Source organism: Anabrus simplex, chromosome 2 (assembly GCF_040414725.1).
Source record: "Anabrus simplex isolate iqAnaSimp1 chromosome 2, ASM4041472v1, whole genome shotgun sequence".
In the NCBI taxonomy this organism is placed as follows: domain Eukaryota; kingdom Metazoa; phylum Arthropoda; class Insecta; order Orthoptera; family Tettigoniidae; genus Anabrus; species Anabrus simplex.
The window spans coordinates 625,813,915-625,834,824 of record NC_090266.1 but is presented as its reverse complement, the minus strand read 5'-3'; the positions used below and the strand labels follow the sequence as shown (position 1 = coordinate 625,834,824).

The following is a 20,910-nucleotide window of genomic DNA, read 5'->3' as shown; positions in this document are numbered from 1 at the left end:
CAGTCGCGGTGCGTCCGGTATCCCCGAAGATAGGCCACACGTCGATCAGCGAATGAGGAAATGAAAAGATGGGGTAAACTAACTATAAATGACGGTACCCAAAGACTGAATTAAAATTTAAATAACAAACTGATTTATTGAACAAAGTGCAAAGTGCCAAAAATTGAAAATAAACTGGTGAAAAAAAAAGAAAATAAGCAAAGTGAAATGAAATGAGACTAAGAAAATTAAAGATCTGCCTTACAATAACTCAATTCTCTGCCTAATAAAACTGACTGAAGGTCAATCAAATTAAATATATTCCAGATTATGTTGACACTGTCTTCAAGACGATGACGTGAATAAATTCAAAACTCTGGTCAGAAATACCACCTCATTTGAAGTACTGAATTGTATTACATAGAAAAAATGTCTCTCAAAATAGATTAGTGTAGTTAATTAATTAATTAATTAATTACGTCATCAAATCAACACTGACTCAGAGGTGATTACCAAATATTTAACACATGTGACTTAGTTGGGAAACACCCAACTTTAAAATAATCCTGGACTGCACTAACCATGTGTAACAAATAAGGAATAATTCAAAGAAAACAGCCATGAACATCGTACTTCATTTACCTCATAACCATTGTCACATTCAAACTACTCATGGTTGAAAAAGAAACTATTGAAACATGAACCTGAGTGTTACAACCACTCATTTAATTATTTAAACTTCACCTGTATGACTATGATAGCCTGGACCTCTTTAAAATATAAATAATGATTAGGCCAAGTGCCTCATGTTTACATTTCAAATGAAAGCGATCCTTGTACATTAAAATTTTACTTAATTTGCCGCTGACTGCATTTCATTACGAACTCATAATTTGTGGTACCACCACTAGATGGAGGCAGACCCCATCTTATTTACCTCATTCATTGCGGCAATTATTATACAACTGGTTTATTAAAGATCGCTTCATTTCCTAATTAAAATGTAGTGGATTTTAAAGGTTTGGTAATTACTGCATGTCTGGTATGAGCATACCACTACTACTATGAACTAATCGATGATCTCTTATCCTAACACATGAAATCTTATTTACATAATTAAATCTGTTAATGGAGAAACACTGCTCCAACAAAAGAAAATACAGCAATCAAAGCTAGCCTAGCTACACCTATCTATTTACATCAAATCAAATGCAAATAATACACGTACGATCACATCCTACAAATAAACGGTAATAAAAGGTACACAAAGAAAGAATAATAAATAAACAAATCTAGATCCCAACATCGCTGCCTGCTGAAATTAATAAGAATGAAATGCGCAAAAGTCGGAGTCTACAGAAAATTTTACCCCGCTACGAGTAGCAAAATATTGTGAATTTTGACGGCAATCCCTAACCTCAGACGACAAATGTCTGGCCATGACACTATTTAACCTTTATGGACAATAATTACTGCTATTCCATGTCATCCATGATTCTACATGACTGTCAAAATGCACATTGATTCGTCGCTCTGCTCACATATACCTCGCGCTAACTAACATATTTGCTGAGCATCTACCTTCCCTGGAATTATTTGAAACAAAATGCAGGCTTCTGCCTACAATCATAACCCATGTCGTTACGTATTTAACACTCTTGGTTAAATTATTCATCTCTCAATTCTATTTACTCATCATTATTCTCGACGTTGTACCTCATAATACGGCCTCGCTCGTATCCGGCGGGCGAAATATCTGTCGTGCACATCTCTATTTCTTACGACAGTTCATGACATGGTCCAAATATCACATTTCCATTATCAACGCAGATCATCAGGGATATAATTCACTTAGCTCGATCTCTAGATCATTCTCTGCTTCACATGTTACAAAATATCAGAGCTGACTCATCAATGGCCTCCTGTCACTAACTGTTTACTAAAATGACGAGATTGCCTCTCAAAAACACGGCTATTGAAAAATGTGTAACCGCAACTACACACAGAAATAAGTACTCGCGTCCACCAAAATCGTCGCAAAAATACACGGTATAAGGACTACCGGAAACGGTCATCTGAATGATGATTCCACAACATAAAACAAGCTGAAAGCGCAAGTAGGAAAAAGCATTAAAAATCAACAAGGCGGCATCTACAAAATTATAACTCCAACAGAAATATCGCTCAAAACTAACGTTATAACAACACGATTATTATTATTATTATTATTATTATTATAAAAATCGGCATTACACTCATTGAAATCTAATAATATAGCATCCTAAACTGTCAAAGTGATTTACTACAAAACGATCCACAATAATCCGCAAACACATCTACGTAAAGGAAATGCGCAAAATAACCCTAGCTAAAAGTGCAAAATTATTATTATTATTATTATTATTATTATATTATTATTATGTGAATTATTTACAATCCTATCTAACAGTCTAAGCTACATTTGATCATCGATTATTTCACAGTCATACATATTCTATTTACACATTATTTTTGTTGTTGCTCATACCTGGGTGCTGGAGGTAGGTTGGATCACCCTCCGGGCTCCGTCATGATGAATTAGAATTCCATCTTGAAGCTGATGTAGTATTCCAAATTTTCACACACGCATACTTGATACATTTTTATCATGGCGTTACACACGTTCACATTTACATAAACACTCGCATTTTCTAGCACTTCAGTAAAGATGATACAACAGCACTGCATAACATCTGACGTGAAGTCGAAAGTTTTCTCTCCGCTACCTGCCTGACGCCTCCTGCTGGTCTCCACACCCCTCAGTTTGTTTACATACAGCTTACCGGTTGTTCACCTCTTCGGAACATAACAGTTTGCTCAAGGTCTTTAACATCGCGGCCTTCCATTAATGAAATGTCATTCTGCTCCCTGTCTGCTTTAACTAGTTTCTCCCCGCAACATCTCGCTTGCCATAACAGTTTATTGTAAGTGGTAAAAGCAAGCTAAAAGTGCAGTTTCCAATGATGTGGGGAAATTTATACTGATCGTCCTCCCAAAAATAAAAGAAGAAAATAGCTTTCCAACAAATGTCAAACTACACGTGGATTAGAAAGGTTTTATGCAGTTACGTCGCAACATGTTCCATTATCCCTCTCGGTTCGTAATGTGAGTTCATTTAAGGCAAGTATTGAAAGTGTAGCTATTGCCTGTTATCTCTGCATAAGCTCAAAGTAAAGTAAAAGTTTGTTGAAGTGTTCATTTCTCCTGAAATATTACTCTCCCAAATAAAATACATGGCTCACTCGCAAGCCAACAAGTGTCTCTGATCGGGTTCCTACCCGACTCAGAATTCATAAAAGTATAGTTCACACAAGACTGAATTTGAAAGCTGACTAACTGAATTAGCTGACACACTCTAAACACACTCTGAATCAACTAACCCACACTGACACACTGAAGAATCACCACTCTGGTCGCTGGTTTTGTAATCAGTTCTCCCCCCACCTCGAAAATAGTTCTGTGGAAGGGATGTGGCGTAGTAATCTAGCACTTGAGAGCGCTTTATCATACATCCGTAGGTTAAAGCTTCAAAAATTATGTACAAAATCTTCCTAATTTCGGTTTGACTTACTTGTTATATTGCGCCGTGGGAAACGATCACAGGGTAATCCACACGACGGCGTGCGTCACCGGCGTTATTTTCTTCCAGCGAATGGCTTCTTCCCGCCATGACAGTTCAATTCCTGGGCGATACTACTCTTCCGTGTGAAGTTAAATTTTTCTCAATTAGTCACTAATTAACCACACCTTCGCACCGATAAATTTTCAAATATTATTAGGAAGTCAGGACACTGTTTTTCACAACTACTCCGGGCTCCAAATAGCGAAATACTGACTGTAGATTCCCGCTATGACAGGACATTCAAATTTGGAATTTTGTGATTGGCTGAGACTTTCGCGCTCTCCGCAGCATGGATGCTTCCATTTTCTCCCAAGGGTTGGTGGGTGTTATGGTTGTCTCTTTGTCCCTCTAAGTAGGTCAGGCCTCAACGCGTGATTTTCTCGTGAGAACCAAGTAGAAAGTTGCCCCTCCTAGGCGGTACCATAAAATTTATTGGATGCAGCACTCAGGGCCGGTCTACAAGTTGTTCGTGCTCTAAGAAGAGTTTCGAGGATTTCCTTGCCGACTGACTGGCGCCAGAATGTTGCTTTGTGACTGCTAGCTTTCACAGCATACTGTAGTATTCCAATATGCGAAATATTCAACTTTTAATTCATAAATTAATTACGTAAATTCGCTTATGGGTGCAATACTCATCTACAGTCGTAAGAATTAACAAAAACGAAGCCAGGAGCGTGGTGCGAACACGCTAGCCAAAGTGGTAAAGTAATAAAATTCCAGAATATCCCTTGCTATGTTAAGTATGCGTGTCGGCATACTCTTGTAAATTTGTATTCATTTTTGATTTTCAAGATGGACTCTATTAAGCTGAGAGAATGATCAGAGTCATGTAATTTTTGATCACTTTGATAATTTTTGTTATATGTTTTTATTTTCTTGTTTATATTTAATAAACGTATTGTTCCTCTAAACTGACGTCATGCTTCGCCTTGTTTTATTTATAGCTTTTAGTTGACCTCACCGTGTCCATTTTAGTTACATGTTCCCCACTAAAATCCAGGGTGTATATATTTTAAGGTATTATTTTTCATAGTTCGAACTGAGCACGCCTGGGAGTGGCTGACTAGTCTGGGGCAAATTACCTTGATGATCGAAACGGGGACAATATGGACTAATCTGGGAATAAAAACACTCAGTTAGATGCACTCATTTCCATGAATTGTTACCTTTAGCTGCTACCACTGTCCTTAGGAATGTCACTTAGCCGGTTTATTCTAACTTCACTGCCACCTGGTTACTTAATAATAATATCTCCACTCGAGTTCCAACAATTTCTCTGATTAAAGCGGAGAATGTCAGCCTTAAAAGCTGACAGTCTGGTGAAGGTTAGATCCTCGCGAATAGTTATAGGGGTACCTTTCAATTATCACTTATTGCGAAACAGTTTCTGCCTTGTTCATTAAGATGTGAATTTGACAATGATTGGCCGAGGTTTCCCTGGAGATTTAAGTCCGACTCGGTGACTCCTATCAACCTTTTAAAAGTAATAAGGATAGAATGTAATAGCTACAGAACAGTCGTTGAATTTCGTAAAATAAGTAAAAATATGGCAGTAAGGACTGAAATGTTAACAAAAAGGGAAATTAGAGGGATAATTTGGTGGCTGAAGAGAGTAAATAAGAATAAGCTCTACGACAAAAAAGAGGAAAATCGATGCATTGTATGCAATAAATATATGGAAGTGGCTCACCTACTAAAGGACTGTCAGGAAACAAGACAGATATACATTAGAAGGAGAAAGGTAAAATAGAAAATGAACCTGAACTTTACACTCTTGTTAAGTTACCAAACAGAGAATGGAAGACACTAGGGAGAACAGCAAGATTATGTAGTACTATAAGAGAAATGTGAGAAAATAAATCTAAAGAGGATGAGAAATGAGAAGATGTATGTGGATAGTAGTAGGAATGTTCATGTCGAGGTATCCTAGACTCTATAGGCCAATGACCTAGATGTTGGCCCCTTTAAACAACAAGCATCATCATCAAGTCTAGACTCTATGACGTGGTTAAAGTTTCCCAAATGCTACGTTTATATAATGATTAATTAAAGGTACGTCCAAGTACTCTTTATGAGAAATACTGTATATATAAATAATTTTGTAATATTTTCCTCAATTGAGTTATCTTTAATTGTAAAAACTAACTGCATATATTAATTATGTTTACAATAAATGAGTACTCTCTCCCCAGATGATGGTCATCCGTGACTGGGAGGGAACAGGATTCCATTCCTTCTCTTCATTCACACCATCTAACTAGCATGAAAAATCTTCAAAAAGGTTATTGTTCATTAATGAAACACTAGCGACATCTGGCCTAGCTTTCTGCAGAGCAGAAGTAAATGAACAACATTGAAAACTTAAAAAGCGAAAATAACAATACTCAACTGTCTACGATAGTTGTTCCCAAACTTTTCAGTCCGTGGCCCCTTGAAGAAAATTAAAATTTCACGGACTCACTCAGAGTTTTGAAATAAAACAAGCAGTAAATGTGTTACAAACTTTTATTTTAATTCAACTGTTTTTAAATAGGAAGGATAAACGGTTACATCAGCGACTTCAATCACACTTAAATATGAACAGTGAAGCTGCTTTTGAACAGTTAGCTCTGCAATGTTGGATTCAAATTTCAATATGAAGTCACTCTCAGCTTCCAACTTCATAACTTCATATACAAGCTTTGATTTTAAATACGCGAAGTGCTAGAATGAGGTTTCACACAGATAAGTTGTGGGAAACACATTCGAGAAATTCAATGCGTTTCTTGAGAGTGCGGAATAGTCAGTCATGACGTACAGGTATAACTACAAGTTAGCTAGTTTTAATTATGAAAATTGTAACTTTAATGGAATGCCAGTTGAAAGTTCTGCCAAAGTATCTTCATCTCGTAGCGTAAGAGAGTGGCTGGTGGATGGGCCATTAGCAAATGGATATTTATTCACATGTCACTTTCTTCTGTCACCTGAAAATACTCCAGGAAGTTGCACAAAATATGACTTAATAACGAATACTGCAATACTGTAATGTAGGTGAATTAATCGAAGATTTCCACGTCCTCAGCTTTTTTATCATTCCATCGATTTTATCCCGAACATAAAAGAATTACTAAAATGGCAGCATATTCTGCTTTTTCTTAAAAGTGTCTGCGAACCCCAATTTGGGAATCACTAGTTTACAGGAATGTATATCAAGCTGATAAATTTTCTTTTACATATATGCAGAACTGCGTATTTAATGGTTTAGAGTATGTATCAAATGTATTGTAAATACTTACCATCCAATATACCATGGTTTTGTGCCATCCCGCAGGTGAGCACGATCCTCACTCATGTTCAGTGCTTCCCTTAGATCCATGAATTCGGTTTCGTAGGGGAAGAATTGGCAGCCCAGCATCACACTTCCATATTCCACGCTCTGTTCGTACACCTCCTTGAAGAAATCAAAGGTAAACACGTGCTGTGCTGTCCAGTTGACCATGGCGTCCGTTACAACCACTGGCGTTCCAGTATATGCATATCTGTAAATATAATTAATTCAAAAATAATTACTTTCCTTACATGAGAAATACACCGAAGTCTTTTACTGATTTACTAACAACAATGTTACTTATTTGAGATACTTATTTCCAAAAGGCACCAAATGGAAAAAAATTGAGATAATGATGGAAAACATACATTGTTAGGTAGCTCCATAATATGAAAGAAAGATAAACTGCCAAAACGGCCTAAGTCCATGTCAAACAGAGTATAGAAAATCAGGTTTTTTGTCAATATGTATCAGCTCCCGCGGGGTGAATTGGCCAAAACATAACTTATCCACCCCGTCCATGAGGAGTTATTTTCAGGGCATGTGACCAGCAACAACAGAACACTTTGTTCACTTTACTTTCTTATGTTCGATGATTTAATTTAATATTATTCAACTAATCTATTCTTTCAATGTAATTAACTTAAATGTGGTCATTGTCTATTCAAATATTGTCTTTTTTCTGATGACTACAATGAAATTAATACCTTTCAAATGGAAATATTTAGAGTTTCAATGCCAAAAAGCACCAAATCCATCCTGTTTCCTTGAATATTTCTTAAAATCCAAACGTATCAGGTATTGTGTGTACTTCCTTGGAGTACTACATGGGATATTGTATGTGTACTGCCTTGGAGTACTACATGGGATATTGTTTGTGTGCTGCCTTGGAGTACTACATGGGATATTGTATGTGTACTGCCTTGGAGTACTACATGGGATATTGTATGTGTACTGCCTTGGAGTACTACATGGGATATTGTATGTGTACTGCCTTGGAGTACTACATGGGATATTGTATGTGTACTGCCTTGGAGTACTACATGGGATACTGTATGTGTGCTGCCTTGGAGTACTATATGGGATACTGTATGTGTACTGCCTTGGAGTACTACATGGGATATTGTATGTGTACTGCCTTTGAGTACTACATGGGATATTGTATGTGTACTGCCTTGGAGTACTACATGGGATATTGTATTGTACTGCCTTGGAGTACTACATGGGATACTGTATGTGTACTGCCTTGGAGTACTACATGGGATATTGTATGTGTACTGCCTTTGAGTACTACATGGGATATTGTATGTGTACTGCCTTGGAGTACTACATGGGATACTGTATGTGTGCTGCCTTGGAGTACTACATGGGATACTGTATGTGTACTGCCTTGGAGTACTACATGGGATATTGTATGTGTACTGCCTTGGAGTACTACATGGGATATTGTATGTGTACTGCCTTGGAGTACTACATGGGATATTGTATGTGTACTGCCTTGGAGTACTACATGGGATATTGTATGTGTACTGCCTTTGAGTACTACATGGGATATTGTATGTGTACTGCCTTGGAGTACTACATGGGATATTGTATGTGTACTGCCTTGGAGTACTACATGGGATATTGTATGTGTGCTGCCTTGGAGTACTACATGGGATACTGTATGTGTACAGAAATACTTTGTATATAATAATGCATGTATACTATATGAACATAATAAAAGTGCTAAATACCGGGCGAGTTGGCCGTGCGCGTAGAGGCGCGCGGCTGTGAGCTTGCATCCGGGAGATAGTAGGTTCGAATCCCACTATCGGCAGCCCTGAAGATGGTTTTCCGTGGTTTCCCATTTTTTTTGCTAGGGGCTTTACGTCGCACCGACACAGATAGGTCTTATGGCGACGATGGGATAGGAAAGGCCTAGGAGTTGGAAGGAAGCGGCCGTGGCCTTAATTAAGGTACAGCCCCGGCATTTGCCTGGTGTGAAAATGGGAAACCACGGAAAACCATCTTCAGGGCTGCCGATAGTGGGATTCGAACCTACTATCTCCCGGATGCAAGCTCACAGCCGCGCGCCTCTACGCGCACGGCCAACTCGCCCGGTGTTTCCCATTTTTACACCAGGCAAATGCTGGGGTTGTACCTTAATTAAGGCCACGGCCGCTTCCTTCCAACTCCTAGGACTTTCCTATCCCATCGTCGTCATAAGACCTATCTGTGTCGGTGCGACGTAAAGCCCCTAGCAAAGAAAAAGTGCTAAAATGAATTTTCAACCGATGTTTTACATTATGAGCGTTCTTCCTCTATCCTGCAAAATTTTTCTTTTGGATTTGGTACGTTCTGGAAATAAGCTTCTCATTTATCGTTCACTAACCACTGTCACGCCGTCTTATGTTTATCTCCCAACAGCTCTTTCACGCATCAGAAGCCAATGATACGATAAACACCTTCAAATCCCAACGACCTCGGCCAGGATAGCCTGCGAACATAACCAATTGTACTATTGAGGTCAGTACGGTCAGCGTTTTTCTATATTTCTGTTGAATTTTGAATATGAATGAGCAAAAATTAAATGTATTCATGTGGACGGCTCTTCTGGTCATAGAAGGAAGAAGCTGTACATGGTTGCATAAACATTACAAAAATGTATGGAAAGAGTTTAATCGGTGAACCTACGGTTTGGAAGTATTTCCCGAATATTTATCCTTAAAATATAAAGGCGTCATTTCACTGAGACGACAGCTCTCACATGTCTTTAATCAGTGAACAAACGTGTGGTTCAACACTGTCGTAAAGCTCTTACATAATTTGTTCACGTCTAGGCAGGCCATTTCTACAATAATTGAATTTAAACTTTCCAAAGTGATCGAGCAACGTCATGGAAAGTAAAGAAGATTTATTTGATGAGTGATTTTTAACTTTCTTTCATTCGTTTCAATTCCACCTAAGATAACACTCGAACATTTCTGCACAACTCTATAACATTAATGAATGAAGCCCGGTTTTGTATGCATGTTACATTTTAAAGGCATGCGGAATGATATACTTTTAAAGTTATACCTTCACAGACAATTTGACCAGTATTTGATAGCGCATATAAAATAATGCATATTTTGGGCGACAGAGCTTTTTATTTTAAATACTTAAATATATTTTACTCCTAACTGTCATATTAAATTAATAATTGTAACCTTTATCTTATCGGTTATTTTACTAGTAATTGAAAACAATCCCTTCAATCAATAGGATGCAAAAGATGGCGATAAAAATAATCATCATCATCATACTACTGTGTGCCTGTGTAACAGGGTACTACACATGCATGTCGTAAAATAGTATTACTCAGTTAGGATTTAGGAGGGCAACTAGGGAAACCCCACGAGTTGTCAAACTAAACAAAATTAAACTAAACTAAACTACATCCAGTCCGTACAGGGCAGGACAACTTTCCACATCATATTGTAACAGCCAATAATAAGGTAAAATTTCACGAAAAACAAATCGTTTGATTTTCGTTATTTGCTTTTTAATATTATGCTGCATATTCTTTTAGATTTTTCATGCAAATTTGTATACATATTTTACTATTTGCTTGTGTAAACAAATACGGGCTCTATTACTGATGTTCCTATGCAAATATCATACTGACTACAGAATATCTCCATAACCAAACTTCCATCACAGATTGCTACGAACCGGTGTGACGTTCAAATTCACTCAAGTGGTCCTGTTCATAAATTAATTTTCAGTGAAGCTTCTCCTATCGCAATATTATTACGAGTATATACTGGCTTGAATATTCGGCACCTAGGCAGCAATCATGATTAGATTGTAAACAATTTTTCAGTGTGTTTTCCAGCGGCTATTCATACTTTCAGTTTCATATTTAGTATTTATGGAACATAACAGGCAATTAGCCCAGATAAATGTTCACAATGCCTGGTTACATGCACAAACAACGTACAACGAAAAGAAAATCACGAGACCTCTTGGCCATGCCATGAGGTCCATAAGATACTCCGGATACTCCTTGGTGTGGAAAGGAAGCGGCCGAGGCCTTAATTAAGGTACAGCCCCAGCATTTTCCTGGTGTGAAAATGGGAAACCACGGAAAACCATCTTCAGGGCTGCCGACAGTGGGGGTTTGAACCCACTATCTCCCGTATGCAAGCTCCAGCTGCGCGCCCCAAACTGCACGGCCTACTCGCCCGGTGGCAATCTTTGTAGCACCAAGAATAAACTTCCGAGACTTATCGAAGTGGTAATTGACAGTGTTTGTGGCACCAAGAATAAACTTTCCCAAGACCTGTCGTAGTGGTAATTGACAATGTTTCTAACACGAAAAATAAACTTCCAAGACCTATCTTATCATTCCCATACAGACACTTTCGACTACTCGTGATATTCTCAAATAAAATCATGACTCAACATGATGTTTTACCATGAACCAATTCTGATATAACATCCGAAACTAAATCTTCATTCCACCTTTCCAAAATTCTAAACCTTGAGGAAAAAGTAAATCTATACCCGATATTCATCACTCAGAATCATGGGACGGCTCCTGCTATATGGATTTACATTGCAATCCGAAACCAGTTCCTTCAAATCGGACTTTCATAAATAACTGTTCAGTGAAATCTCCAAAAATCTACAGGTGGCACTTCAGGGCTCTTCCTGGACACTCTGAATCATAAACTTTACAAAATCCGCCGGGTTTTATACCAATCCTTCGGCAATATCTCAACTTCACATAGCACTTAACAATATGCAGGGACTCATATCCAGAAACACCCTGTTACGCAACTTGTGTTCAACATTAATACATTTTCCGATCGAAAATATCACATATCAGTCCCAACTGATAATTGCAGCTTCTTACATTCCGTGCTTAACCTGGAAGCAGGTTATGCCAGAATTTATACCAGTAATTATTTCCTTCATAAATATTCTGAATCCAATACTATTCAAACATTCTACAAACTACATTTTAAATAGAACGAAAGAAGAATCTGTTAGCAGAAGAAAAAAGTCCGTCAAGGAAAAACCTATTTATAGGTATATTTGCAAAGAGTGCGGAAAAGCATTTTCCCGAAGCTATCACAAGAGGCGTCATGAGATATCATGTAGGACAATTTTTCAATGCAAACATTGTAGAAGAGTTCAAGAACGCATACAACGCTCAACGTCACGAAGCCGCGTGTAATGTAGCTTCATCGAGAAGAAAATACAAAGAGCTCAACCGTTGTCCAGCGAACACTAATTTATTTTTAAAAAGTACACCTCTGCGAGAGAAATTTAATTCTCCCTTGCTGTCTAGGCCTGCTACAAGTTCTGTTACTAAGCACAAACTTCAAGATAAAGAAAGGCAAGATCATGATTATGATAGTAAGGATAATGATGTTGATCAAAAGAGTAGTAAAGGAGAAGTAGAAGAAGATGAACAACAAGATCTCAATGCTTCATTGCCATTACAGCTTGATGATTTTACTTCATTTTCTAAGCCTACTACACGTTCTGTTGCAGTGCAAACATCTCAAGATAAGATGCAAGATGAAGAAGAAGAAAATGTTAACGCTTCATTGCTATCGAAACAAGTTAAGTTTGTACCTGGAAACGCTACTGCTGAAGCACGTTTTACATCAAAACAAGTCCCTACACATCAACTGTCTGCATATAGGCTCAAAGTTCACCACAAGCCTCTGTTACCCTATGTAGACATAAGATACTGTAAAGACCCCAACGTACTCGTAAAACGTTTGCAACTGCTAAGAGCCTATCAAGATGCTGGTTACACAGAGTACAAAGCAGATATTTGTGAAATAGAGCAAGAATTACGTCGTGTAGGTATTATTAAGTAATAGCTCTCTCTCGACAGTACAACAGCTTAAACACCTTCCTACAATCCCAGCGCTTACCCTCACCTAAGTCATTCTTCTGTAGTATATAGTCGATTGAGTAGCTATATTCGTATAGATTATTTTCCAACATTCTCCCTTCCTTAGAGTGTTAACTCCGCCTCTAGATGTAGAGCCGGTCTCAAGCCCGGATAAAGAGAGAAGAGGCACCCTAGTCCATTAGCTCTTTAGCCCTTTAGCCCTTTTGCCCATTAGTCCTTTAGCCTATTAGCCTATTAGCCCTTTAGCCCTGCGAGGAAGGTGCGGTAAGGAGGAGGAAGAGTCCTTTCATCCTTCAGAGTTCGAAATCTATACAGATTTTTTCTGTTGCATGGGTTCGAATCCCACAAAAATCCATCTCCTTAGGACAAAGGTATTCTCTGCTATGTAGTAATTATTTTATCTGCAGTGATTAAAAAGAAGTATGTCGGATGGAGATGTACAACATCTACAACTCTATGAGTGCGCATTCATTGCATAAGAGTGCGACTGTTTCAACAAAGAGATTAATCTTATAACGTTTTGCGTTATAAGTTTTTATGTTCTGAAGACTAATAGCCAACATGTTTCGTCTTGTTCTACAATCAATTCTAGTGTGTGCTAATTGTAACTTGTCTTGATAAAGCACAGTAGCGATAAAAGTTTTCTGTTTAATAGTTTACTGCCAGGATTTTTATCTACGTACGCTGTCCCCTTACGTACATGATTTTTGGAACACCCTTCCTCTACACAGTAAGATATTAACCTTGTCAGCAGCAAAACGAACACTGTTGTAGTACATTGTAAATAAATATTTTATTGCATTCAAAATGGTGTACTTATTGCATTCCTTTGCCTCCTTCTCTTGAGAAAACGATCAAGTCTAAACATGCACAACTAAGATGACGTCATTGCTGCGGGTTAAAAACACATGCACACTCTTGCTTTCGCGATGCATGTTTAAACTTGTTCGATAGAGACATGCCTTGACAGAGAAGAAGGCCATAACAGCCCATGTATAGCCGCCATCTTGTGTAGTAGCCTCTAAGCTAGCATTCTTCATAACAGCAGCCGCCATCTTGTGTAGTAGCCTCTAAGCTAGCATTCTTCATAACAGCAGCCGCCATCTTGTGCAGTAGCCTCTAAGCTAGCTTTCTTCATAAGAGCCTGTGTATACCGCCATCTTGCGCAAGCGTGCCTAGGGAGTCTCATAAGAGCCTATGTATAGCAGTCATCATGTTCAAGCGTCCTTAAGCAGTCTCATAAGAAGCTATGTATAGTCGCCATCTTGTAGAACTAGATAGCCGCCATCTTGCGCAAACATCCCTAGGACGTCTCATAAGAGCAGCAGTCATCTTGTGCAAGCACCCTTAAGCCGTCTCATAAGAAGCTATGTATAGCCGCCATCTTGTAGAATTAGATAGATAGAATTAGGAACCGAACCGTTGATCTCATCATTAAACTACATTTTTCTTATGCTATCATGTTCCTTATACAGCGAGCCTGGGTATTAGGCAGAAAATTTTTGTCCGTTTTGCTCTACGACGCACCGTTTTCCAGATATTTAACATTTTGCATATAAGCCCCAAATGTAATGAATCGAACCTTTGTTTCTAGCACGGTACGTTATACACTATACCATAGCAATACCTAATCAAGTTACGAAAACTTGCTTCAAGACATAACATAACAGGCTAAAACAGACCAAATGCTAAAGGGCTTAAGTAGAAACCGAACCGTTGATCTCATCATTAGACTACTTTTTCTTATGCTATCATGTTCCTGATACAGCGAACCTACGTAATAGGCAGAATAATTTTGTCCGTTTTGCTCTACGACGCACCGTTTTCGAGATATTCAACATTTTGCATTTAAGCCCCAAATTTAATGAATCGAACCGTTGTTTCTAGCACGGCACGTTAGCCTCTAAGCTAGCTTTCTTTATAAGAACAGGAGCCATCTTGCGCAAGCACCCTTAAGGTGTCTCATAAGGAGCCATGTTTAGCCGCCATCTTGTGACCTCCATCTTGCGCAAGCGTCCCTAGGGAGTCTCATAAGAGCCTATGTATAGCAGCCATCTTGCAGCCACCATCTTGCGCAAGCACCCTTAAGGCGTCTGATAAGGAGCCGTGTTTAGCCGCCTTCTTGTGCAATTGGCGTCGGGAAGGGCATCCGGCGGTAAAACTGAAGTTAGACCCTTCCATAAGGTTAGGCTTGCTGTCTTGTGCGTTAAAAGTTAGGTTAAGCCCCTCTAAGATAGCGGATGTTAGATTAGGCTCGCTCTCTTAAGCGTCAGGAAGGGCATCGGGCTGTAAAACTGAGGTTAAGCCCCTCCATGAGGTTAGGCTAGCTCTCTTACGCATACAACGTTAGGTTAAGCCCCTCCAAGATGGCGGATGTGAGGTTAGGGTTGCGCTCTTAGCCAGCGCATTCATTGAGGAGGAGGCCTCTGCGGAGGGGCTGAGGAGGAGGAGGAGGCCTCTGAGGAGGGCCGGAGGAGGAGGAGGCCGCCGAACTGTCCACTTATACTACTTATATTGTAATGTTAAAAATTTAAATGTAAATAATAACCATGCTGCGAAATCTAACACTAATTGTATTTTCCTCCACGATTCTTGGCCAACAAGCACCACTTTTCTAAACTTAAATTTCGGTGGGTGGGAAAGTGGATGGAGAGAGAAACATGTTTCGCAATTTTTAGTGCAAAAAATGGCCATATTTTCGTGCAACCAGGTGGGATAAGCTCAACCTTAAAGTTTAAACAGCGAGCTACGTTTTCAGAAGGTTCCTTTGTAAGGCGACACTCCGGAGATAAAAATATATGTTTACCTAATGCGTGGATTTTCACGAAACTTTGTGGAAATGTCACCTACATAAAAGCATATATATCACGAACATTTCTTTCATATACAATTAATAGCTTTTCCAAAATAATTTTTGTTGACATTTTTAATTTCATTTTTCATGAACTTTAATGAACATGTTAATGTAAATTCGTAATTAGGTAGATAATACTTGTTTTAAAAGCACTACGTATCAATGTTTCTGTTAATAATTTATATAAGGAGATATATCGCACTAAAGTTTGTGTAATTTGTACGTTCTAAACTTTTGGACTTAAAAATCCCTACTACTTGAAAAAATTCTGCAATCAGAAATTCCATACGCAGGTTTATTAATATAGCTGTGATGCATATACCTTACAAATTCTGTTACATTTGGCAGAATTTTATGGGAGAAAAATGGCAATTAATGTAAAATTACAATTGGCAAACAAAGCATTATTACAGTGATAGATTGTTTGAATTCAGCGCAATAACTTCGTGACAAGAAAAAAGAAACTCAATCCTTTCAATTTCGGTCATTAAAAAACATCACCGGAATGACCAAAATATCGATGTTTATCTCCGGAGTGTCGCCGTAAGTGGGATAGACTGGTTAGCTCTAAACTGAGCCACCCCTTGTTCCCGGGATTTAGCCTGTACTCATTTATGATGTAGACTAACTCCCTGACGGGGAATTGAACCCACGTCCTTCCAGATAAAACAGCTAACTTTACCACCTGATTTAGGCATTCAACGTTATTGTATCAACCGTATTAAAAACAACCTTCATAGTTAATTAAGGTTTCTCCTTCCTGTTCTGTTTGATTTTATCTCTTAATAAGTCAGGTATGTTTCTTGATGAAAGTGAACTGTGACAACAAGGACAACTCCAGTAATTCCTTCCACATGACTTCGTTGTCCTTGAACTAATCCTGAAGACTTATACAGGCACGCATAATTGATGCAGTTGAGAACTGGATTCGGCTTGATTGCAGAGATAGACGAATCAATCCTATTACATAGTGATTGCGGTAACGTTGTAGATGTTTATAATATATTTACTTTACTGGTTAGAGTGTGAAGAGTGCGTGTGAATTTTGAAATATCACACGAGCACTCTTTACCCCATAGGCCTGTTGAGCCACCACGCAGATACAGTAATTGCGGAACAAAGTTCGCTTAATGAAAAATTGGAGACACTGTGCCTGTGAATAATGGAAAATAAATTGCCGTTAATATTTCTGGCTGGTACCAACAGATGAGAGCAATGGCAGTAAGGTACTCGGGGTCATGTAAGGCGAATGGAATAGGGTAGGTCACCCAGGGGAATAATGGACTCGATCATGGAGAGTAGATAAGAAGAGAGAGGTCAAGGTGACAATGGGTAGACTCAGTTTTTAATTATAAAAGACGTGGAACTAAACGAGGCGCAGATTTAGTTGCAAATGGAGGACATTCGGTAATTCACAGAGGCTTGCAGACTGAACGCTGTAAGGCCCAACAGTCTAAAACACGAACAGAGTTTTACGCTTTACAAATCTATTCTACTAACACGTACGATATATGAATACATCAAAATGTTAGGGGTTTAGTTGTTCTGCACCGTTTTTAATGGAAGCTTAAGTATTATGTACTGTGAAATCTTGGTAATTTATTCATATTATCAGAGAACCTACCTACTAACTGCTAAAACGAGAAAACTGCTGGATTGCTGTTCAGAATAATTCATTTCATGCTATAAACAGCCTATGCGTCAACGGCAGGCGTGCAGCGGTGTTACGATGACTGAATTGGTCATTCTACCAAGTTTCATTGCAGTTGATGTCTTAGATACACCAATACACCACATTCCCATTTAAAACTGCAGCAAAAATTACTTGCTTTTAATCAGACGTACGTGAATATTATTTTTGGTTAATTTGTCTATTGCCATGGAGTTAATGACGTCTTAGTTCATCATCGTACCAAGTTTCATAGCCTTTAGTCTGGCCCAACCCAAAGAGTTCCCTTGTTAGTGACGAGATTACGAGTAAGTGAAACCCTTTTACCTTCCATTTCCTAAAGAGCCTCCATGACCTGAACGGAAAGGTTTTGCTTTGTTTTTGTACGGGAAATCAAGAAAATGATTTTTTTTAGGACGTAGTGATCAGTTCACGTCCGTTCTCTGTCTTCAGTTGAAATCATTTTCCTTAGATGGCTTCAATATGCTCTTCTTCTTATTCTTATTCTTCTTCTTCTTCCTGGCCTTTTCCTGAATGTGGTAGTGTCGGCACTCGAGGTGGAAATGGCCCCGTCTTACGGCCGAATACCCTTTCGGATGTCAAGTCTATCTGGAGGGATGTTTTCACTAGTGCTTCTTTCTGTTGTGGAACTGTAGTGTGGTGTGTTGCCTTAGATGAAGAGAGGTGTATTAAAACAAACAGAAATACCCAGTCCCCGAGCCAGAACAATAACCAAATGAGGTTGAAATCCTCGTTCCGGCCGGCAATCGAACTGGGGCCCTCTGAACTGAAGACCAGTACACTGACCATTCAGTCAAGGAGCCGAACCCAAACGGAAAGACACTATCTGAATATACAGGTTTTGTACAAAAGATGAGAAACCTTTATCTTCTGTCACTCACAGCTCGTTATAAACCTTAGCACGAAGAACTTAGTATGCACAGTCCAGTAAGTTTTCTCCATACTCTTCTGCAGCTACTCACGTGAAACCACATACATCTGAATCCACTAACAGTTTAGAGACTATCCCTTTATGTATTTAAAATGGTGCTGTTTACAACGTGCACAAAACATTTCGATGTTCGTAGTTTCGGGTTCGTTGGGAGAATCTTTTATCTTTTCGGCGAAACCAGAGTTCTTCCCAATGAAACAATCAAAATTTTGACCATATCAGTTCATGTAGCCTATTTTATGTTGGCATGATGTAGCAGCTTGTAATTATGCCTAAAATAATTGAAATAGTTTCTAGGAAAACACGCGTTGAATACGTTTTACGAATTAATTTAGATGTGGGTTGGAAGTGGTTAAATGTATCAATTGGTTTTGAAAGTGACAATATTCTGAATACCTCTTCCACTGACTTATGAATGACAATGTTGAACATCCACCGAACTTCACTTGAACATTGACGTTAACCTCTTAATGTTCAATCCAAAGGTGTGGACATTTTATTGCTCATTTTTTTAATTATTCAGAAATTTTTAACTAGATGTTTTTAAAGAACCTATATTTACAGCCAGAATATATTCGTTTCTGTTAAATATAATGTAAAATTCTATTAAATGCTTTCAGCACTGAAAATTGTCCGAACATAAAACATTTTCAGTGACTGTGGTAAAATATTACAAAGAAAAATGAAAAATACCATAAAAGTAAGGCGCCTTACGAAGAAAAAAATGGATAAAAAGCAAGAAATATTACAAAAACTTCTTCTTCTTCTTTTCCTACCGCTTTTCCCACACTTGTGGGGTCGCGGGTCAGAACTGAGTCGAACATGTAGATTTGGTCATGTTTTACGGCCGGATGCCCTTCCTGACGCCAACCCTATATGGAGGGATGTAATCACTATTGCGTGTTTCTGCGATTGTTGGTAGTGTAGTGTGCTGTTTGAAATTGAAGAGGAGAGTATTGGAACGGACACATACACCCCGTCCCCGAGCCAGAAGAATTAATCAGAAGCGATTCAAATTCCCGACCAAGCCGGGAATCGAACCCGGGACCCTCTGAACCGAAGGCCAGTACGCTGACCATTCAGCCAACGAGTCAGACACATTACAAGAACATTTCAGTGAAAAACAAGACGTACAATATGCAATAATTTTGCATAAATCACTTTCAAATGTTCGTTGCAGTATAATATGTATTGAAACGAGGAACAATACACAGAACTACGTCACAGTCTCCATACAGTATCATGATTACCTTTCTTCTTCTTCTTCTTCCCATTTTCATTATGAAATGAATATGTCCAAGATTTCGAGAAGTAAAAGTTAAATTGTTGCCATCTTGTGGCTATTTAAGTAATTAGATGCACAAAACCTTTATATTCAGGGTCTAAGTTTATTTATTACACACTGTTAGATTGCCCGAACATTCTGTGGTTTTAAATTTAAGAAGTTAATAAAGAAGATAAAGTATAATTCCCCATATTTAGGCAGTTTCACAAGATGGAAAATTACCTACCGTTCCTCGAAGTAGCCGGACGTGATGCCTGCTACCTTCTCCACTGTACCCAGGCCGCGGCACATAGAGCAGTCCTCAGGAGGACGAACAGCCTTCAGCAACGTGTCCGGCATAGGAATGGTGCACTGAAAATAAGAACAACATAGATCACTAGAATATCAAGCACGTTAATACGAAAGCTGAAGATGAATTTAGAATGTGCAGGTCACATGCTTAAGGTGTACATGGAGAATTTGTTTATTTTTTCATAAGATAAGAATATAGTTCGGTCGGACTCTGTGGTCTGGTGGTTAGCTCTTACCCCCAGAGGCCCGGTTTCGATGCCCGGCGCTTTCACGAAATTTGAAAAGTGGCTCGAGGGCTGAAACGGTGTCCACTCAGCCTCGGGAGGTCAACTGAGTAGAGAGGGGTTCGATTCCCACCTCAGCCATCCTCGAAGTGGTTTTCCGTGGTTTCCCACTTACCTAACTTACGGCCACGGCCGCTTCCTTCCCTACTCCTTGTCTATTCCTTCCGACCTGCTCAGCATAACAGGTGAGGCAGCCTGGACGACGTACCGGCCCTCCTTCCCAGTTGTATCCCCGACCCAAAGTCTCACGCTCCAGGACATTGCCCTTGAGGCAGTAGAAGTGGCATCCCTTGCTGAGTCCGAGGGGAAAACCAACCCTCGAGGGTAAACGCATTAAGAAAGAAAGAGGACGTTAGTTCGGCTCTTTGGCAGTATGGTCAGTGGTCTTCGGTTAAGGGAGCCCGTGTTCGATTACCAGCCGGGCATTTTAATCGCGTTTTGTTAGTTCCTCTGCCTCCAGTAAATACACATCGTCATTTACATACGAAGCATCGCACTAAACACCACAGAAACACGCAGTCATGAATACATTCCTCCACATAGGCTGAGGGCTGGCGCCAGGAAATGCATTCTTCTTCTTCTTCCGAGGGTTTTTCCAACTCATTGAGGGCGGCGCTATATGTTTATATTACGCCCAGTTTTACGACCTTTAGCATAGAACGTAATATAAAAGGTTGCGCAGAAAATGAAGTATCCCATAGAGCGGTCGAAGTAAAACAACTTTCGAAT

General features: G+C 39.0%; 1 protein-coding gene across 1 annotated transcript in view; it reads right to left on the bottom strand.

The window, feature by feature from the left end:
• Positions 1-20,910, bottom strand: part of LOC136864277 (uncharacterized) — a 459,021-nt gene that overhangs the window by 162,389 nt on the left and 275,722 nt on the right. The window contains exons 2-3 of the mRNA XM_067141051.2: positions 19,833-19,957; positions 6,916-7,158 (exon numbers count right to left, since the gene is read on the bottom strand). Of these exons, the coding sequence (XP_066997152.2) occupies positions 6,916-7,158; positions 19,833-19,957 (368 nt within the window). The remainder of the gene's footprint in view (positions 1-6,915; positions 7,159-19,832; positions 19,958-20,910) is intronic.